This window comes from Saimiri boliviensis, chromosome 6 (assembly GCF_048565385.1).
Source record: "Saimiri boliviensis isolate mSaiBol1 chromosome 6, mSaiBol1.pri, whole genome shotgun sequence".
In the NCBI taxonomy this organism is placed as follows: Eukaryota; Metazoa; Chordata; class Mammalia; order Primates; family Cebidae; genus Saimiri; species Saimiri boliviensis.
Genome location: NC_133454.1, coordinates 9,300,281 through 9,317,474, shown reverse-complemented (window position 1 = coordinate 9,317,474; position 17,194 = coordinate 9,300,281). Strand labels below are relative to the sequence as shown.

General features: G+C 38.0%; 1 protein-coding gene across 4 annotated transcripts in view; it reads left to right on the top strand.

The window, feature by feature from the left end:
- The window catches only part of FAT3 (FAT atypical cadherin 3), a 669,312-nt gene that overhangs the window by 540,345 nt on the left and 111,773 nt on the right, over window positions 1-17,194 (top strand). For all 4 annotated transcript variants that reach the window (XM_003941495.4, XM_039462301.2, XM_074400335.1 and 1 more), the window contains one exon: window positions 3,091-3,230. In XM_003941495.4, the coding sequence (XP_003941544.3) occupies window positions 3,091-3,230 (140 nt within the window). The remainder of the gene's footprint in view (window positions 1-3,090; window positions 3,231-17,194) is intronic.

The following is a 17,194-nucleotide window of genomic DNA, read 5'->3' as shown; positions in this document are numbered from 1 at the left end:
TTTACTCTATTACACCTGTCTTGACCGCAAACGGTCAAAGAGAGATGTCCCTGATGTGAATTATCTGTTATGTGGGCTGTTCACAACCTTGCTTTTAACCATCTCTGCCGCACACCCCTGCAGCAACGCTCAGGCTGTGACTTTTCTGATTTCCCACTTTGTTGAAACTCAGACCAGCTCTGCAGTGTCCTCCCTACTCCCCACCTTTTGTTGAGCCTAACGCTGCTGCTCCGAACCCACTCTGGCTTTGCATGTTCTGTTACTGGCTCTGAGGAAGCACACCTTGTTTAAACGGAATGCTGCTAGAGAAAAGGGACTCCTAGCATTCGATATTCTCACCCTGGACAATTTGGATGTGGTTTCCTATGAAAAGGAAATCACTTTCAGGCTAAAAGGGAGCCTGAAAAATGAGACCGGGGGGAGAGAGATGGAGTCATTTATGAAACGGGATGCTTCAGTAGTAGGTTGTTAAATTGTGTGAGGGTTGATGGTAAACTGTGGGTCTAGATTCTGTGTCCCTTGTCAGAAATTCATTTTAAAACCCGGAAGATTTTGTTTAATATTATGTCTTGGTTGAACTAGGCACAAATATCTGGAAAATGAGTGTCCGAGGCTGCTAGCTGTATTGGTAGACTGAGAAACATCATTTTTTTAGGCTCCCTCTCAAGTGCTCTTGGCTTTGCTCTTCTGACGGTCTATCTCCCCTGTCCCTTCAGAGGTTTCTGTTCTAAAGTATTTGAGGGAGATACATGCATACATATATACACACGAACACATATATGAACACACACAGGAAAAGGGAGAGCTGTAAAAAATAACCGTAAAAGTAGTCATTTTATTTGATATGAAAATGCCTAAGAAAAAGCACACCCTCTATTTGCCGTGTCTAAATGTTATGCCACTAAGTGCATGAGATGATTATGTGTTTTTGTACAGGGCCTAGGGTAGAACGTGAGTCAAAGTCAGTGAGAGAGAGCAAATAGGGCTGCTCCATTTAAACAGTAACTCAAACTGGAACCTATGCTTGCTGGTTCTCTAAATTTTATTTTTAATCATCTTTGAACTGGAGCAAACTAAAGTTTTATAATTCGTATAATTTTTATTTTGACTTGACTCACACATTTTCACATTTTAAAATAACACTAGAGAATGACACCTTCCCCAACCTCCAAATAATATCATGGCCCTAAGATTTAAGAAAGTTAACATTTTGGTGAGGAAAACATTCTCAATGTGACTTTAAATGCATTTAATACCCACTAGAAACAAATTGAGAAGTTGCATTCTTCTCTTTCCTTCCATACAGGACTTACAAGTCAATTTTACGTCCTTTCTTTCAAAGTTTCCATGGCAAAATTTTTCTCAGAATGTACCACTTGATAGCAAATGATTATGTTTTTTTTTTTTCTTTTGCTCATGAAGATGATGGTTTTTCAAGACTCTCAAATCAGCCCTCCATTTTATTTCATGTTATTTTCAACATAAAATATTCCCTTTGGATGAAAAATGGTGACCATGAAGGCTTGCTTCCCTTTTCAGCCTAGACCTCCCGCTCTCTTCATATCCTATCTTCAAACAAATGTTTTTGGAGTTAACATTTAGTGCTCCTCAGTAAATCAGTGAAAAGATATTAATTGGAAGATGAGTCTCTTTATAGATGAAATTTTTGAAAAAATATGTAATCCCCAAGCAATTCTCTGATGCTCTCATAGCTCCATAACTTTAATTAAATGTCAAGGGTAATTATATTCTCTCTTCCAATTAAATAATCTTAAGTGTATATGACAGCTGCAAGCAATAAGCATTTGAAATATATATATATATATATGGCCAGGTTTTTTAAAGTAAACTATATTATTTATTTTGTGTCATTGGACATCAGATTCCAGTAATTCAGGTAAAATTAGACTTCCTTTACTGACTATTCGTCCATTATTATATAAAAGAAATATATTGTTCATTGATCAGCAACATGAAGTGCAAAGAATGTGAAATGTAAAAATAAACCAAAGTTAGTTTTCCAAAATATGAAATTCAATAAATGCATTGCCCCATATGCTATAGTTAAATAAAATTACTGTCTGAGAACAAAATCAACACCGTGGTATTTCAGGCCAAAGTAAATAGAGCTTGCAAACATATACTCATGCTTAATTAAAATGGTTCTAGCATTTATACCATTATCTTTCTCCCCCTTAAAAAAATATTTCATTTTGGGCAGATCATAAACCACACTTTGGTTCACAGAGCTGGAAACATCAGCAGTCATTTCAACAATGGCAATGTTGTCTTACCCACATCATTCACAGACTGTGAGTTATACCTTGCCCGGGCTTGAAGGGAAAGTATGGTTTTCTAAGCTTTCATGTGAACTTTTTATATTTTGTTGCTATATAAACTGATGTTTTCTTCTACTCCTTTCCCAATTTTATTTTGTGATTCTTCCTAGACTTTTTGCATTTTTAGGGAAAAAAAATGGTTTTTTTACTGTCAAGATGGCAAAATAAGTATTTCTATAAATATCCCAGCTTACCGATACAGAATTTTTAATATGAATTTTTTTTTTGCTTTTTCTTACTGTTTAGAATTTATAATTTTATTTCTGACATTTAATTAAGGGAATCTGAGTTCTAGCAGCCAAATGTTTACCATCAATCCTAGAATAGATTTTTAATGTCTACCCATTTCATTAATAATTGGATTATTTATTTGCTTAGAATTTAATCTACTTTGAAAAAAAAAAAAGATCTATAAATTTCTAACACAGAAGCCACAAATACTTGAAGGGCCTTTAGGTTTCTAAATATTTAATGGAGTCAGTTTATGCTTCACTACTCTAACATTACTGCTGAGGATTTTCTTTGCAATACATTCCTTTTTCATGACATTTGTTATGCATTGTAGAGGCTGTGTTTTGAACTATGAATCAAGTTAGAAATAAAGAGGTCCCATTTACAATGTACAGAATTGAGCCATAGGGATGTCTGTCAAAAAATATTTCAGTATAAGAGCTCGCTTTAAAGATATATGATATAACAAATGTAATAAGTTCTCAGATTTGCTAATTTCATGTTTCTGTGGAATCATCAGGGGGGAATTTTGACAGCGCATTTGATGCAGAGAAGGGTGTCGGGACAATTGTCATCGCAAAACCTTTGGATGCAGAGCAGAGGTCCGTCTATAACATGAGTGTGGAAGTCACCGATGGGACAAACGTTGCTGTCACTCAGGTGAGATGTTAAATTACCGAATTACAGGAATGCTGAAAGAGCTGCTGAAGTCTGGTGCAAGCGATGACCAAAAAAATGTAGTGGAAGTAGTAAATTATGTCCATGGTTTTCTAGTGTTTAAAAAAATCATTTCCAAGAACGACTGAGAAAGGGGATTCTATAGATGATATCATATGACTTAGCTGCCGTTTTCAAGAAGTTGTGATTGATCATGCATGGGAAAGTGATACATGTTTGTTTCCTGATCATCTACCGTAGACTTACCTGTTCGACAATAAAGTCAACTTTCCTTGAATTTCCAAAAAGGAGGACATCTATATTGCTTCAGTTAACACACCATGTTATTCTTTACCTCCTCATTTTTTTAGTCACAGAAAGTTATAGCTAGAGAATACCTAACAGTCCAGATTCATTTATAGACTTAAGACAAGCCAAGTAATATATCCAAGGTCACACAGCCTTCGTAAAGAAAAAGGACTGGGATCTAGATGTCTTGACTCTCTTCTGCCTTTCCAGCCTTTTTATCCCTGCTGGTGAGTAAAATTCCCTCGTTGTGGGGAGAGGTTAAAAACACCAATGGCTGGACCCCAGCCACAGAAATGCTATGTGATTCTAACATGCAGCCAGGGTCAAGGACAGCTCCTTATACTCTGCAATTCAGTGCATATGAAAGGGCATTGAGAGCCAGAGGGAAAGAAAATCTCTAGGCTGCTCATGTGGCTCGGTACATCTTTCTGAGACTAACACAACGTTAGATATCAGTATGGGGCAGACTTGTACTAAATATAAGAAGTTTTTTTTTTGTTTGATTTTTTTAGCACCAGAGACCTAGGCCAGTTGTGGCCGAGAGCTGACACACATGCCTGTGCTCTAACCCCTCTTTCGGTCCCTGGTGCGCTCTGCAGTTCGCCTGACTGCAGAAGGCATCACTAATTCATCCAGGCCTATTTTTCTGCTGAGCCCAGATGTGTCCTTAGAATCTTTCTGAACACAATGCTTCGGGTGGTGAAGGCGAAATTGTTGCCAACCCGAGGCAAGCAAGTGTTGATTCATCTTAAATGTGATGTAACCATTTGCAACTATGCTGTTTTAAAAAGGAGAGAGGATGAATATTTCATATGTTTGCCTAACCAGCTGCCTCTTAGTTTGAGACTATTTCAAAAATATAATGAAACTCTTTCCTTCGAGTCTGTTTATAATCATAGAATGGTAGAATTTGAAGAAAACAATAAGGTTCATCTTAGTACAACTCCTTTACTTTTCATTGGAATAAACTGAAACCTTAGAAAGGGGAAGTGACTTGCACATAATATGGCAGCCAGTATATGACAATTTCTGATCGTCCAACCTGTGTCTTTTCCCAAGAACTAGGATGATCCTATGACGCTGTTTGCCTTAAAGAGTCCCATGTATGTCTGTGGACTTGGCATAATTATTAATAATACCTCCATTCACTCTCTAAATGGCCCTAGTTTAGATGATAAATTATATGGTCGCCCTATTGAAAGCCATACTGTGTCAGGGTATTTTCAAGGCTAAAATATAGACACATGGAAAGCACCGATGGCCGAGGCCCTTCAATACACCACACAATCCGGAGCATGCCCCTGAAGACTAATACAAAACAACCCACCTGCTGTATTGCTGTCTTAAGTCTTAATTCACTTTAAATGTGAATTTAAGTTTTAACACTTAGCTTTCTCTTAGCATATTCAACCTCGACTTTTTAGTGCCACTTAAAAACATAAGACATATTTGAATAAAATACGAATAAAGCATGAAACCATATTCATCTCCAGACTTTTCTCCAGAGTTTCCTATCAGTTGAATTAAATGGTATTCAGTGTGCCCAGAATACCATTATGGATATTTTAAAAATTGAATATTTTTAGAACGAGTGAATGAATAGTAGATACATATTCAGCAGAGTCTATGTAGCAGATATGCTGGATCTGGGAAGCAAAAAACTTGATTCATGTTAACAACAACAAAAATTATCAATGATACTTTTACTTTAGAATTTTATTAGAACTAAATGAGAAATCATTTAACAGCATTTGTTCCACAGATCTCTTTGGAGTTCATACCATGTGCTCGGAGTGGTTCTAGATGCTAAATACTAAGGTCACAGTGATTCAGAGTCTTAAATCCAGGTGACTGACATGCACTCACTTTTTTCAAGTTAATATGGAAACGTATCACAAGACTTTGAAAGTACACCGTGTTTGAGTCCTGTTTTTGTTTATTTTATTTCTGACTATTATACAGTTAGGCTTACCTCCAGGGCTATTTAGATGGAGTTAGAGAATTAGGTGAACTTTGAGACACCATTTGGTAGGGCCAAGATAAGGAAATTAATAAAGGGTAACAAGAGATTTTCTCGTCCAAAGCATTCAGGTCACTCTGTGTCTCCAGAGTCATGACCTTTTTACAAAGTGAGAACTAAGAGTTTCCAAATACATACTCGTGTGTCATTGGTATTACCATCAGGAAGTCATTACTCTGTCTGCCTGACCACCTCACCAGCCCCTGCCAATCCAGGCCTCTCTCACACTTGCCACGGCTTTCCTGGCAGTGGTGGTGGGAGTGCCTCTCTGAATTAGTCAGCACTCTCGGTGTCAAGGACATTTTTGCAAAAGGATGTTTTAGGAAATAAAAGGCATTCCAGATTTCTTTTAGAAACCATGAAAGCGCGTTCCCATGCATGACCCTAGGCAATTTAATGATTCTACCATCAAACAGATAACCTTCCACCATGTAACTAAATAAATGTCCTGTAGCCCCAAAACACCTGCTCAGTTTTCCTTTGGGAACTTTTCTCTGCTTTGTTCATTTGGAATCATAAAACAGGATATGACATGGGCTTCACATCATCCATAAACAACATGTTGAACTTGGCTTCGCAAATGTCAGATACATCAGAACCTCCGTGATTCTGTGTCTACACAAAAACCCTTCCTTCACCTACAGTTTTGTTCCTTTCTCCCAGCGCTCACGGGATTTATGTGCCTCAGAGCTACAATATCTAATGACAAACGTCCTTTTCTTTACTGAGATTTCTTAGTGAGAGCACAGAACATAAGAAGGTCCTGTGGATTTTAAGTTGTAAAGATTTCAATGAACTAAGCACGAGAATAAAGCATCCCAACATTGGCAAAAACCTCCTAGCAAGATAGACAAAGGCCTCTACATAAACTAGCTCTTTATTTCGTAGGGGACATTATTATGTTTTTTAGAATACAACGTAGTATTTGGCCACACAGGCTTTGTAGCAGGGAATTTTGCATCCCAATCTCAACTCTGCCGTATAAGAGATGAGTCACCTCAAGCAAGCCACCTAACTCTTCTGCACCGTCATCTTCTTGTTTGGGGGTGCCAATACCTACAACATGGGAGTTGCTATGAGGATTACATGAGTTGATACATACAGAGTATCAGCATGAGGTCTAAATGTAGTCAGAATTCAGCTAATACGAGCTACTACTGCTATTATTACTATTCCTGTCACCTGTTAGTTTCTCTGAGGCAAACATGGGGTTTGCCTCACATGTTGCTGTGAGACGTAAGCAAGACAGGGCTCTGAAGAAATGGAAGATCCAGTAGCTGCATCCCCTTCCTTTAGTGGGGACTATTCGGGATACTTTGACTTGTCCTGGGGTGGAAAGTGCAAGACAATATGCCTTAAGGCACATTCAGTGCACACGAAGTAGAATTTGCCAAGGACTCTGTGGCCACAACAGGCCAAAGGTCTCTTAGTGGGCTTTCCCCAGCTCCTCATGTGCCATCTCAGGATGGTCACCTTTGGTGGCTCTTCAGTAGTCTTCTCTTTGCCTAAAACCAACTGGCATGTTTGAGTGTTTGCCGTGTCCCGAGAATTATTACAAGTTTTAAAAGCTTACTCATTCTCTATACTACTCATGTCGTGGAAGGATAACAGACAGTTCATGAACTGGCACCAGAATTAGCATTTCCCTAGACCAAAGAATGACTAGTGCACTGGAGTGATGTTCAACACGCACTCAGATGCCTTCTTATCCAGATTCCTGCCCCGCTTCAAATCCTGCTGTCTCTAACAGGCCTGTGCAAATCAGGACCTAGCTGGACTAGCAACTTAAACTTTCCAAAAGAGTTTGAGATCCTAAGAGGTCCCTGAAGCCCATGAACTTGTTCATCAGGTTTGGCATGCGTGTATGTTTTTCTAGAGAGAAAGTTCATAATTCTCATCAGATATTCAAATGGGTATGTGATCTAAAAATGGTTCAGATAAACTAACTCCTTAATAGTTTTTTTTTTTCAGCCAGTAACTCTAGTTAAAAATTTCAACATGTAGCCCTGGACACTCCCTGGGAAACATACACACACCGCTGGGGGAATCGTTGTCCTTTAAAGGCTCCCTGGCTCTGTCAGTGGGCTGCCTATTATCCATGGTGTTTCAAAGCACAATTGTTATGGGTTAAGAAAGACTGCTTGTCCACCAAAGCCTTGGACAGCAAACAGGAGATGAGCTCTCTTTGAGAAATCTTATTAAAAATAGGAATAGTCTGGGGGGGGAAGGGGTACTACCGTTCTTAAACGTTACAGAAGTGTTCCTCATGTTGATGTCTTAGAAGCCCAGAGATGAGGGAGGATGTCTGAAGGGTGTCTGGCACAAGGAGATGAAAGGATGAAGGAATCACTACTGTGTCTGGTTGGAAAAAGAGTTGAGGAATCACAGGAGCTTTGGCTGTTCTGAGCAGGGGAGGAATAGTGAGTATCCAAGTGGAAACAGAGGCCCGTAGAAAGTGGGAATAATGACATGCCTAGGAGGATGGGCTTGTCATCCATCCAAACATCAAGCAGCACTACAAAGCCGTTTTAAGAGGAATTCTACCCATAGTGCCCAGACTGCCATCTTGACATACCATTTACCAAGGAAAGGAGTCAGGATTCTTCATAGAAATGGCTAACTGCAGGTTTGCAGCAGGAACCTACAGCACCTGTTCCTGCCAGAAAAGCCTCTGGAATCACGGTAAAGCATGACAACTAGAAACTTAAATGGATTTCCACTGATTAAAGATGGGATAATATGAACATCAAAAAGAATAATGGGATAATGGACTGAAACACATGAAAGAGATTTAAAAACCCAAGTGTTCACATATGATGATCCTCAAGAACAAAATCATTTAACTCTTACAGTTACTCAGTGAAGCAGGTGCTATTCATGGTAGGCAGCAGGGCTCTCCTTCACTTCCCCAGGAAGATGTTCATGTCCTAATCTTTGGATTTGTGAATATACTGTGTTATGTGACAAATGGGACTTTGCAGATGTAATTAGGCTATAAATCTTAAGATACAGAGAGGTTCCTGGAGTATCCAGGTAGGCCCAGTCAAATCCCATGAGCCCTTAAGCAGGTAACTTTCTCTAACTGGAGTCAGAAAAGCGGCAGCAAAAGGAAAAGTCAGAGATTCAAAATGTGAGAAGGACTTGAGATGTCATTTTTAGTTTGAACATGCAAGTGGCAACATGACAAGGAATCAATGCAGCCTTAAGGCGATGAGAGAAAGTCCCAGATGACAGCCAGCAGGAAAACTGGGATCCTCAGTCCTACAACCACATGGAACGATGTTCCCTCAACAACCGGACTGAACTTGGGGCAGTCATCTGCAGTGCTTCCAGAAAGGAACACATCCATGCTAACCCTTGATTTTGGTCTTGACTCATCACCTACAGAACTATGAGATAATCAGTGTTTTAAGCTTCTAAGTTTATGGTAACTTCTTTTTATTAATGGAATAGGGTCTCACTCTATAACCCAAGCTGGAGTGCAGTGGCACAATTACAGTTCACTGTAGCCTGGACTTGCTGGGCTCAAAAGATACTCCCGCCTCAAGCCTCCCAAGTAGCTGACACTAGAGGTGTGTGCCACCACACACATCATCAGTGCAAGTTTAAATGAATCTAGAACATGGCTCTTTCAAAGAGTTAATGGATGAAAATATAAATGATATTAGTAATATATGGTAATACATGATACCTGATATTTATATAATAATTATTTAACTAATAAGGCTTTTTTTTTTTTTTTTTTTTTTGAGACAGAGTCTCGCTCTGTTTGTTGCCCAGGCTGGAGTACAGTGGCACAATCTTGGCTCACTGCAGCCTCCGCCTCCTAGATTCAAGTGATTCTCCTGCCTCAGCCTCCAGAGCAGCTGGGACTACAGGCACATGCTACCACACCGGTCTAATTCGTGTATTTTTAGTAGAAACGGGGTTTCCTCATGTTGGCCAGGCTGGCCTCGAACTCCTGACCTCAAGTGATTCACCCTCTTGGCCTCCCAAAGTGCTGGGATTACAGGCATGAGCCACCATGCCCAACGATAAGGCTCATTCGTAAGCTTCTTTCCCCTATAACTCTGGGATACTAAAATCGGGCATTATCATTACATTCATTTTCCAGTGAGAATTTGAGGCACAGACAGCTTAGGTATACACAGCTGAAGTGATATAAACCTGCTTCTTCTGAAAATAATATAGAAGTCCAGGAACATTTGCCTACACATTTGTATATATGAAATAAACAATGTAACTCATTATTGAAATCCTCTGGTATAATGAAAGGAGCACCAAGAGAATTAGGCAACCCAAGTTCAAGTCAGCACTTAACTAATTGCTGTCTGTGTTACTATAGAAGGCAGCTTAGTCTCTTTGACACTCAGTTTCTTCAGCATAATGAGGATAAAACCTTACGTGCCTCATAAATTATAAGTTGAAATAAGCTATTACAAAAAGATTCTTGGAATCTGTGATGTGCATACAGGCTTTATTATTATTTCTCAATTAGCTTAAAATTAGCTGTGCAATATGTGTATGGCTATTACTGTTATTTATGAAAGACAGCAGAGACAGCCATGTCCAAATTAAAATCCAAAAGTTACATTGATTTGATTCAGGGACTCGTGTGATTTTGTGGTTTTAATGTTTTTCTTATTCTGGTCATTCTTTGGACTTATAATGATAGGGAGGCTAGGCACGATGTCTCACACATGTAATCCCAACATTTTGGGAGGCTGAGATGGGAGGTTCACTTGAGGCCAAAAATCAAGACTAGCCCGAGCAACATAGTGAGAACTTACCTCTGCAAAAATAATAATAATAATAATAATTTTTTAACCGGGCATAGTGGTCACATGCATCTATAGTTTCAGTTACTCAAGAGGCTGAAGTAAAAGGATCACTCGAGCCCAAAAGTTCAAGTTATAGTAAGCTATGATCATACCCTAACTCTAAAAACATTATAAGGCTGGGTACAGGAGTCATACCTATAATGCCAACACTAAGGGAGGCCAAGGCAAGAGGATTGAGCCTAGGAGTTCAAGACCACCCCAGTATTTACAAAAAATAAAAATAAAAAAAACTAGAAAGGTATGGGGGCATGCACCTGTAATCCCGGCTACTTGGAAGGCAGGATGATCCTCTGAACCCAGGAGGTCGAGGCTGCAGTGAGCCGTGATCACACCACTGTACTCCAGAGACCCCGTCTCAAAAATTAATTGATTAAAATAAAATGTAAAAGATAGGAAAATCAGCTTGTATCCAAATGCTTCATAGCCAAACCTGAGATTTAAAAATCTCTTTCAGATAATCTCCAAAACTCTAAAGCCTCACAAAGACGGTTAATGAAATTGGCCAGTCTTTCTGCCAGAGGGCCTGCATGTACTGGGGCTAGGAGGGCTGTGACCTGAATTCCTAAGGTTAGTCTTGATCTTCACCACTTGGAGGATTTCATGCCTCCTCTCTCGTCTCTAACCTCTTGGGGTTGGAGTTTCTAAATGGCCTGCTTCCTTAAAAAGTAGCTTTTTATCTTGTAGATTTGGACGTTGTTTTATGGCCTCCTTTCATCCTGAACCTACTTTACAAAGGGGAAGAAACAAATCATTTTTGCTACAGCTGCTCTATGATTCCCTAGAAAACAGCCTCCCACAGGACAGCTCCCTCATCCGGGTTTTCCCCTTCATCTCCTTTTGTGGCATCTGCCTCTCAGCAGGTGAAAAAAGGTGGTGGCCTACACTTTCCTTGTGTATTTAGATTAGGAAAATGCTGGAACAAGTACAAATGTATGTAGATAAAATAAGGCAGCAAGCCAAAGCTTAAAATGAAAGACTTTTTTAATTAAAGAAAAAAATGATGGGGGCAAGGTATGGTAGCTCATGCCTGTAATCCCAGCACTTTGGGAGGCCAAGGGGGAAGGATTGCTTGAGGCCAGGCGTTTGAGACCAGCCCGAGTAACATAGTGAGAACTTGTCTCTGCAAAACAAAAAGTTAGCCAGGCCTGGTGGTACACTCCGATGGTCCCAGCTCTTTGGGAGTCTGAGGTGTGAGTCTGAAACCGCAGTGAGCTATGATTGTGCCACTGCACTCCAGCCTAGGAGACAGAGGGAGACCCTATCCCAAAAATAATAAAATAATAATAAAATTTCACTCTATGTAATAGATCTGGGCTTGAAACCATATGAGGAAATCAATTTTTGAATATAAATTCTAATTTTCAAGGCACCAGGGATCTTTATATTTAAAATAAGCTCATAATGGATGTTCCCGAAATGAGAATGGAATCAGTTATCTATTTTATAAATTAGGATTTCTCTATAGCAAACTACATAATATTTGTACACATTGTATGTAATAAGGGTTACATGCATTTATGTTTAGCGTGTCACTTAAATGCACATGGATATGATAGGATGGGATGAATACAGAACTGGCTCTGTAATACCTGAGGTTGAGTCTGGCCTTGCCATCAGGACTATAGACACATCCTTTAACTTCCCTAATTCTCACCTTCCCCACTGATAAACCAGATGTAACAAAATCCAGGAAATGAATGTAATACAGATTTATAAACTGTAAAACCAGTACACGCTGATGGGATTTTTCTACTTATCCGTTGATAAACAAAACTTGTAAACCTGAGAAGAATACAAGGAGCTTCACCCTTGAAAGCATAACTATAGAATGTGTTAAATATGGTTTTGGAATGCCAGCAGAGGCATAAGAGAATTTCAGTAATTTAGGACTTAATTGGTTCTAATAAAAGACAGCGCTTTCACCCTACAGCTCGCCCCATGGACACTTCGTGAGCCTTTGTGAAGCAGAGCTTGGCATCTACCCAGAGTTAGCTTAGAAGAGCCAGCAAAACCCGAAGTGTTTGTGGTGGGCAGCATTGAAACCAGCTCTGAAGAGACTTCCTATATTCAGGTTTCCTCCTGCTTTGATTTCATTATGCTTCTTTAGGCACTTCAATTACCATTTTGAACACAACATCTTTGAGAGTTACTTTGCTTTGTTTGTTAGTTCAGGAGCTCACAAATGGCCCCGGCTGTGGGAAATAAAAAGCAAATGAGGAGAAGGAAGTCTTTTACAGAGAAACACTTGTTCTGACTGTAGATTAGGCGTAAGACAAAGCAAGCAAAAAGAGGCAAGCTTTTCAAGAGCACATCAATTTTGGAACTTTGTGAAGGTCAGGGCAGGCTTGCTGGCCAGAAAGGCTTTTTCATCCCATTAATATAACTGAACACAAATATTTTAGCATCTTGACTAAGTTAACTTGGACTTTGTAAATGAAAGAATTGGCATTCAAAGAATCTAGTATGGTTCTGCAAATACAGTGGAGAAAAAACAATGCCCAAAACTTTACCAGCACACTTTTTAACCCTTTTTCTACCACAAACTACTCCACGGCAAAGCTTGTCCCATGTCAAGCTTACTCTGAATGGCAAGTCTTGGAGGTGGCGGCACCACCACCCTTGTCTTTCCCTCAGAAAAGGCATATTTGTACCAAAGTGAGTGAGAGTGTGCAGCCATTTACACAGGTAGGCTTAATCTGGTTGCATTTATTTTTGAAAGTAAATCGTGTTCTACAATACAGCCAAACACTAGCATGCTATTTAATGGAGAATAACTAGTGGATTTTTCTGTTAGAAATCAGACAACAGCATCACTGTGTTCATACTGTAATAGCCAATGCAATTGGACAAGACAGAGCAGTTTGTGCCTTAAAGAAAAGGGTAAAAGTATCTCTGTTTGCATGTAGTATAATTATATATATCTGAAAAACTCAACAGACTGAATGGAAAAACCTCTCTAAGTGATACGAAAATTTAGTAAAATCAGAGGTTAAAAATTTAACATACAAAAATCATGAGCTTACATGTATATAACGCCCCCCCCCAGAAAAAAAAAACAGTGAAAAGATATATTGGAAAAGAAGACTGCTTAGGGTAGCATATATATAAACTTGAAAAAGTGTTCAAAACCTATTTAAGGTAAACTAAATGTTCCCAGAAAAATACAACAGTATATTGAACAAATGAAAAAAAGATAAACCATGTTCTTGGATAGGAAGACTACATTAGAAAGAAGTCAGTTTTCCTTCAGTTAACCTGTACGTATAGCATAATTGCAATTAACAATTTCTATCGTGTGCTATACGGGTTTATTAAGAAGCAGCAGCAAGAATAGCCAGGAAAACCCTGAGAAAGAAGAACAAGAGGGCCTAGCCTTTCCAAACATTAAAATGTACTATAAATCCTCTATAATTAAAACCTTTTGGCACTGATACATGAAAAGACAGATAAACCAATGAATGAAACAGAATAGAAAATCTAGAAATATGGATTTTCTAAAGAGTGGCATGGAGACAAATGGAGAACCATATGGAAAATAATCACAGTATACCAGGAAAAATTCCAAGTGGATTAGAGATGTAAATGAAAGAAAGGAAAACATACAAATGCATTTTTTAAAATGAATGTGTTCATTTATAACCTGAAAGTTCACAAAATAGTCTAAACTGTGAATCCAGAAACGATAAAAGATTGATGTATTCACTTTTGCATAGAAAGAGAAAAAAATCCACCATAAGCAAAATAAAACTACATGACAAAATTGGAAACAAATTTGCGATTTATATCACCAACTTCCAAAAATAAAGAACAAGAGGCCATCTAACCTATAGAAGAATGAGATGAGATACAAATAATTAAACAGAAAAAAATGCAAATGGCTCCTAAATATGTGAAAAATTGCTCCAACCTCAAAAATAAGAGGAAGGTAAATTAAAACTATACTGAAATGCCATTTCTCATCTATCAGATAGGCAAAAAATCTAGAAGTCTTACTACATATTCTGTTGGCAAGGTTGTGAGAGACAATCATTCTTATATATTATTTTGGGAATGCAAAACGATAAAACCTTTGAGCAAGGGAAATATGGGAATATATATAAAAACTAAATAAGCACCTATACTTTGATCTAACTATCCCAATTCTAGAACGTAAATATGTGCTAGCAAAAAATATGGGGAAAAAAAAAAAACCTCAAGGGCACGAGGCTTCTCCTTGCACACTCTAAGAACAAAAATTGGAGACATCGTAATGAACACCAGTAGAAAAATAGTTGAATTGATTCATCTACTCACTGGAAAAGTATCTCTGTACTTCCATGACATTATCTTCAGAATATAAGGTAGGGTTTCTCCACAGCAACACTATTGGCATGTTGGGTTAGATAATTCTTTGTTGTGGAGACTGTCCTGTGCCATTGTAGAATGTTTAGCTGCATCCCTGGCCTGTACCCACTAGATGTCAGAAACAGTCCTCCTCCCACTGTGACAACCAAAAATGCCTTTAGGCACTGCTAAATGTCCTATGGAAGACAACAGCATCCCTCGTTGAGAACCAATGTTAATGTTATGTTAATTGTAACTGTAATGTTAATGGAATGTTAAATGAAACATTTAACAGTGTATACAGTATGTTTATATTAACAAAACATGTGATGGGTCAACCATACCATGTTTTTTAGAGTTATCTGTAGGAGAAGGGAATAGAATATAGGGGAAGGTATAGAAGCTGAAATTCTTTGAATATATCTTTTTTGTAAACTTGACTCTGGTACCTTTACATATAATATTAAATATTTAAAAAGTAAGTCTAAAATTCAAACACAAATGGAAACAAATAATCTTAGATGTATATCGAGTTGGTGGCACATCTACACAGAAAAGAACTATCTTAAGTGACTTTAAACACACTGATTTGACTATATATTCCTAGTTGGATAAATCTTAAGGACAAAAAGAACTACAAGATAATATTAAAATTGTCTTTAATGATAACTGTAATGTAATTATAAGAATGTTAGAATTATTATGAGATTTTTGTGCATGTGGTTCAAATAAAGCAATGAATAATTTCGATGATGTCTTAAGCGTGAGAAATTTCAGCATGAGAGAAAGGAGATACAAATGTGAAATCCACGAGATTAAGTAAAAACTTTGATGCTATAATTTTGAATAAGCAGCAGCAATATGAACTCATGAAATATTTAGCTTAAAAAAACCCGCAAACCTTTCCTGACTCTGTCCGGTGAATAACGCTGAAACATAATAACAAACCCAATAGGCAATAAGCATTCCTAGCAGTGGATCATGGTCTCTAAATATCACTTCCAACTGAAAAGGAAACAAGCCATTTTGGAGAAATGGGTAATTCAAGATTGGGATAGGAAATGTACAAGGTAACACTGGGAAAATTACTGGTAGCAATTTTCAGAAAGCAAGGAAGCTGTAAAAGAGTACTAGGGCTGTGTCAAAAGATGTCAGGAACTAATTAGAAGAGGCTCCTACAGGCCAAGGTAGGGCTATATGTGCATCATCAGTGTAATAACTATATGGAAAGAAGCAAATCAGATGTGATCAAATTCATGAGTTCAAAATAATGGTTGAAAAAGAATCCCTCAGTATTCACTTTGGGAGGAGCCAAAGAACCAACTCATTGTTTCAAATCAATAAAGGGAAAAATTATTTATCCTACTTTTCCTATATGAAATGTACTTCACAGTAACCAAATAGTTGAGAAGTTTCTTTTCAGAGAACTGTTCCAACTAATAAACAAGGAAGAAAATCATAGCATTAGAACATTATCATTCGGAACTTTTTAAAGAATTATCTGTATGGTGATTGCCAGTGTCTGCTAATATCACAGAACAAGAGAGAGAACCAAATAGTGTGTATCTCCAGATGGAAGTTCACCAAATCACTTATGAAGGAGTTTTGTCCAAACACACACACACACACACACACACACACACACACGAAAAAAGAAAATTCCTAAAACAAGAAAAAATCAAATTGAATCTTAGCAAGCCTTTTAGATCCAACTATTAATTTTTAAGAAATACAGGGGACAGAGGAACATGAAGAACAAAACCACAGGCATGCTATGACCAAATTTCAGACTGTGGGAACTAAAGAGAAAATGGCTCAGTTCTTTAGTATCAACCGTAACGCCGTAAAAATTACAAGTAGAGAGGAGTTTGAGGGACACCCTCTAAATTCAAATATAATTAACCCATTTATGGATGTATCAACCAGATGCAGTGTTTGGAACTTATTTGCCTATCTTGATTAAAAGATATGCAAATATGTATTATTTGAATATATGTATACATATTTGTGTATAAACAAAATACATGGAAATTATGAATAAACGTACACATATATGTGTATAAACAAACACAAAACACATGGAAAATAGTTAGAGAAGCATGAACACCAATGGGCTGTTTGAGGACGTTAAGAAACCATTCTCTGTTTAGGCGCGGCAATGGTATGACGTGTGTTTGTGTTTATTCTAAGAGTCCTGTCTTTTATAGATGCATACTGAAATTACATGATGGCTGGGATCTGCTTTAAAATAACTTGGGGGAACAGGTGGGCATGAGTGGAAGTATGATAAAACCAGAATAGCAATTGATTATTATCAAATCTGAGTGATAAATATCTGAGGGTTCACTAATTCATATTTGTCTGAAAATTTATGTAACAAAACGCTTTATGAAAGAAAACCATTTGAAAATTTTGTAATTGGGAAACTTCATTTCTTAGCTATAGTTAGTGCCACGTTCTTTGCTAGATCCTCC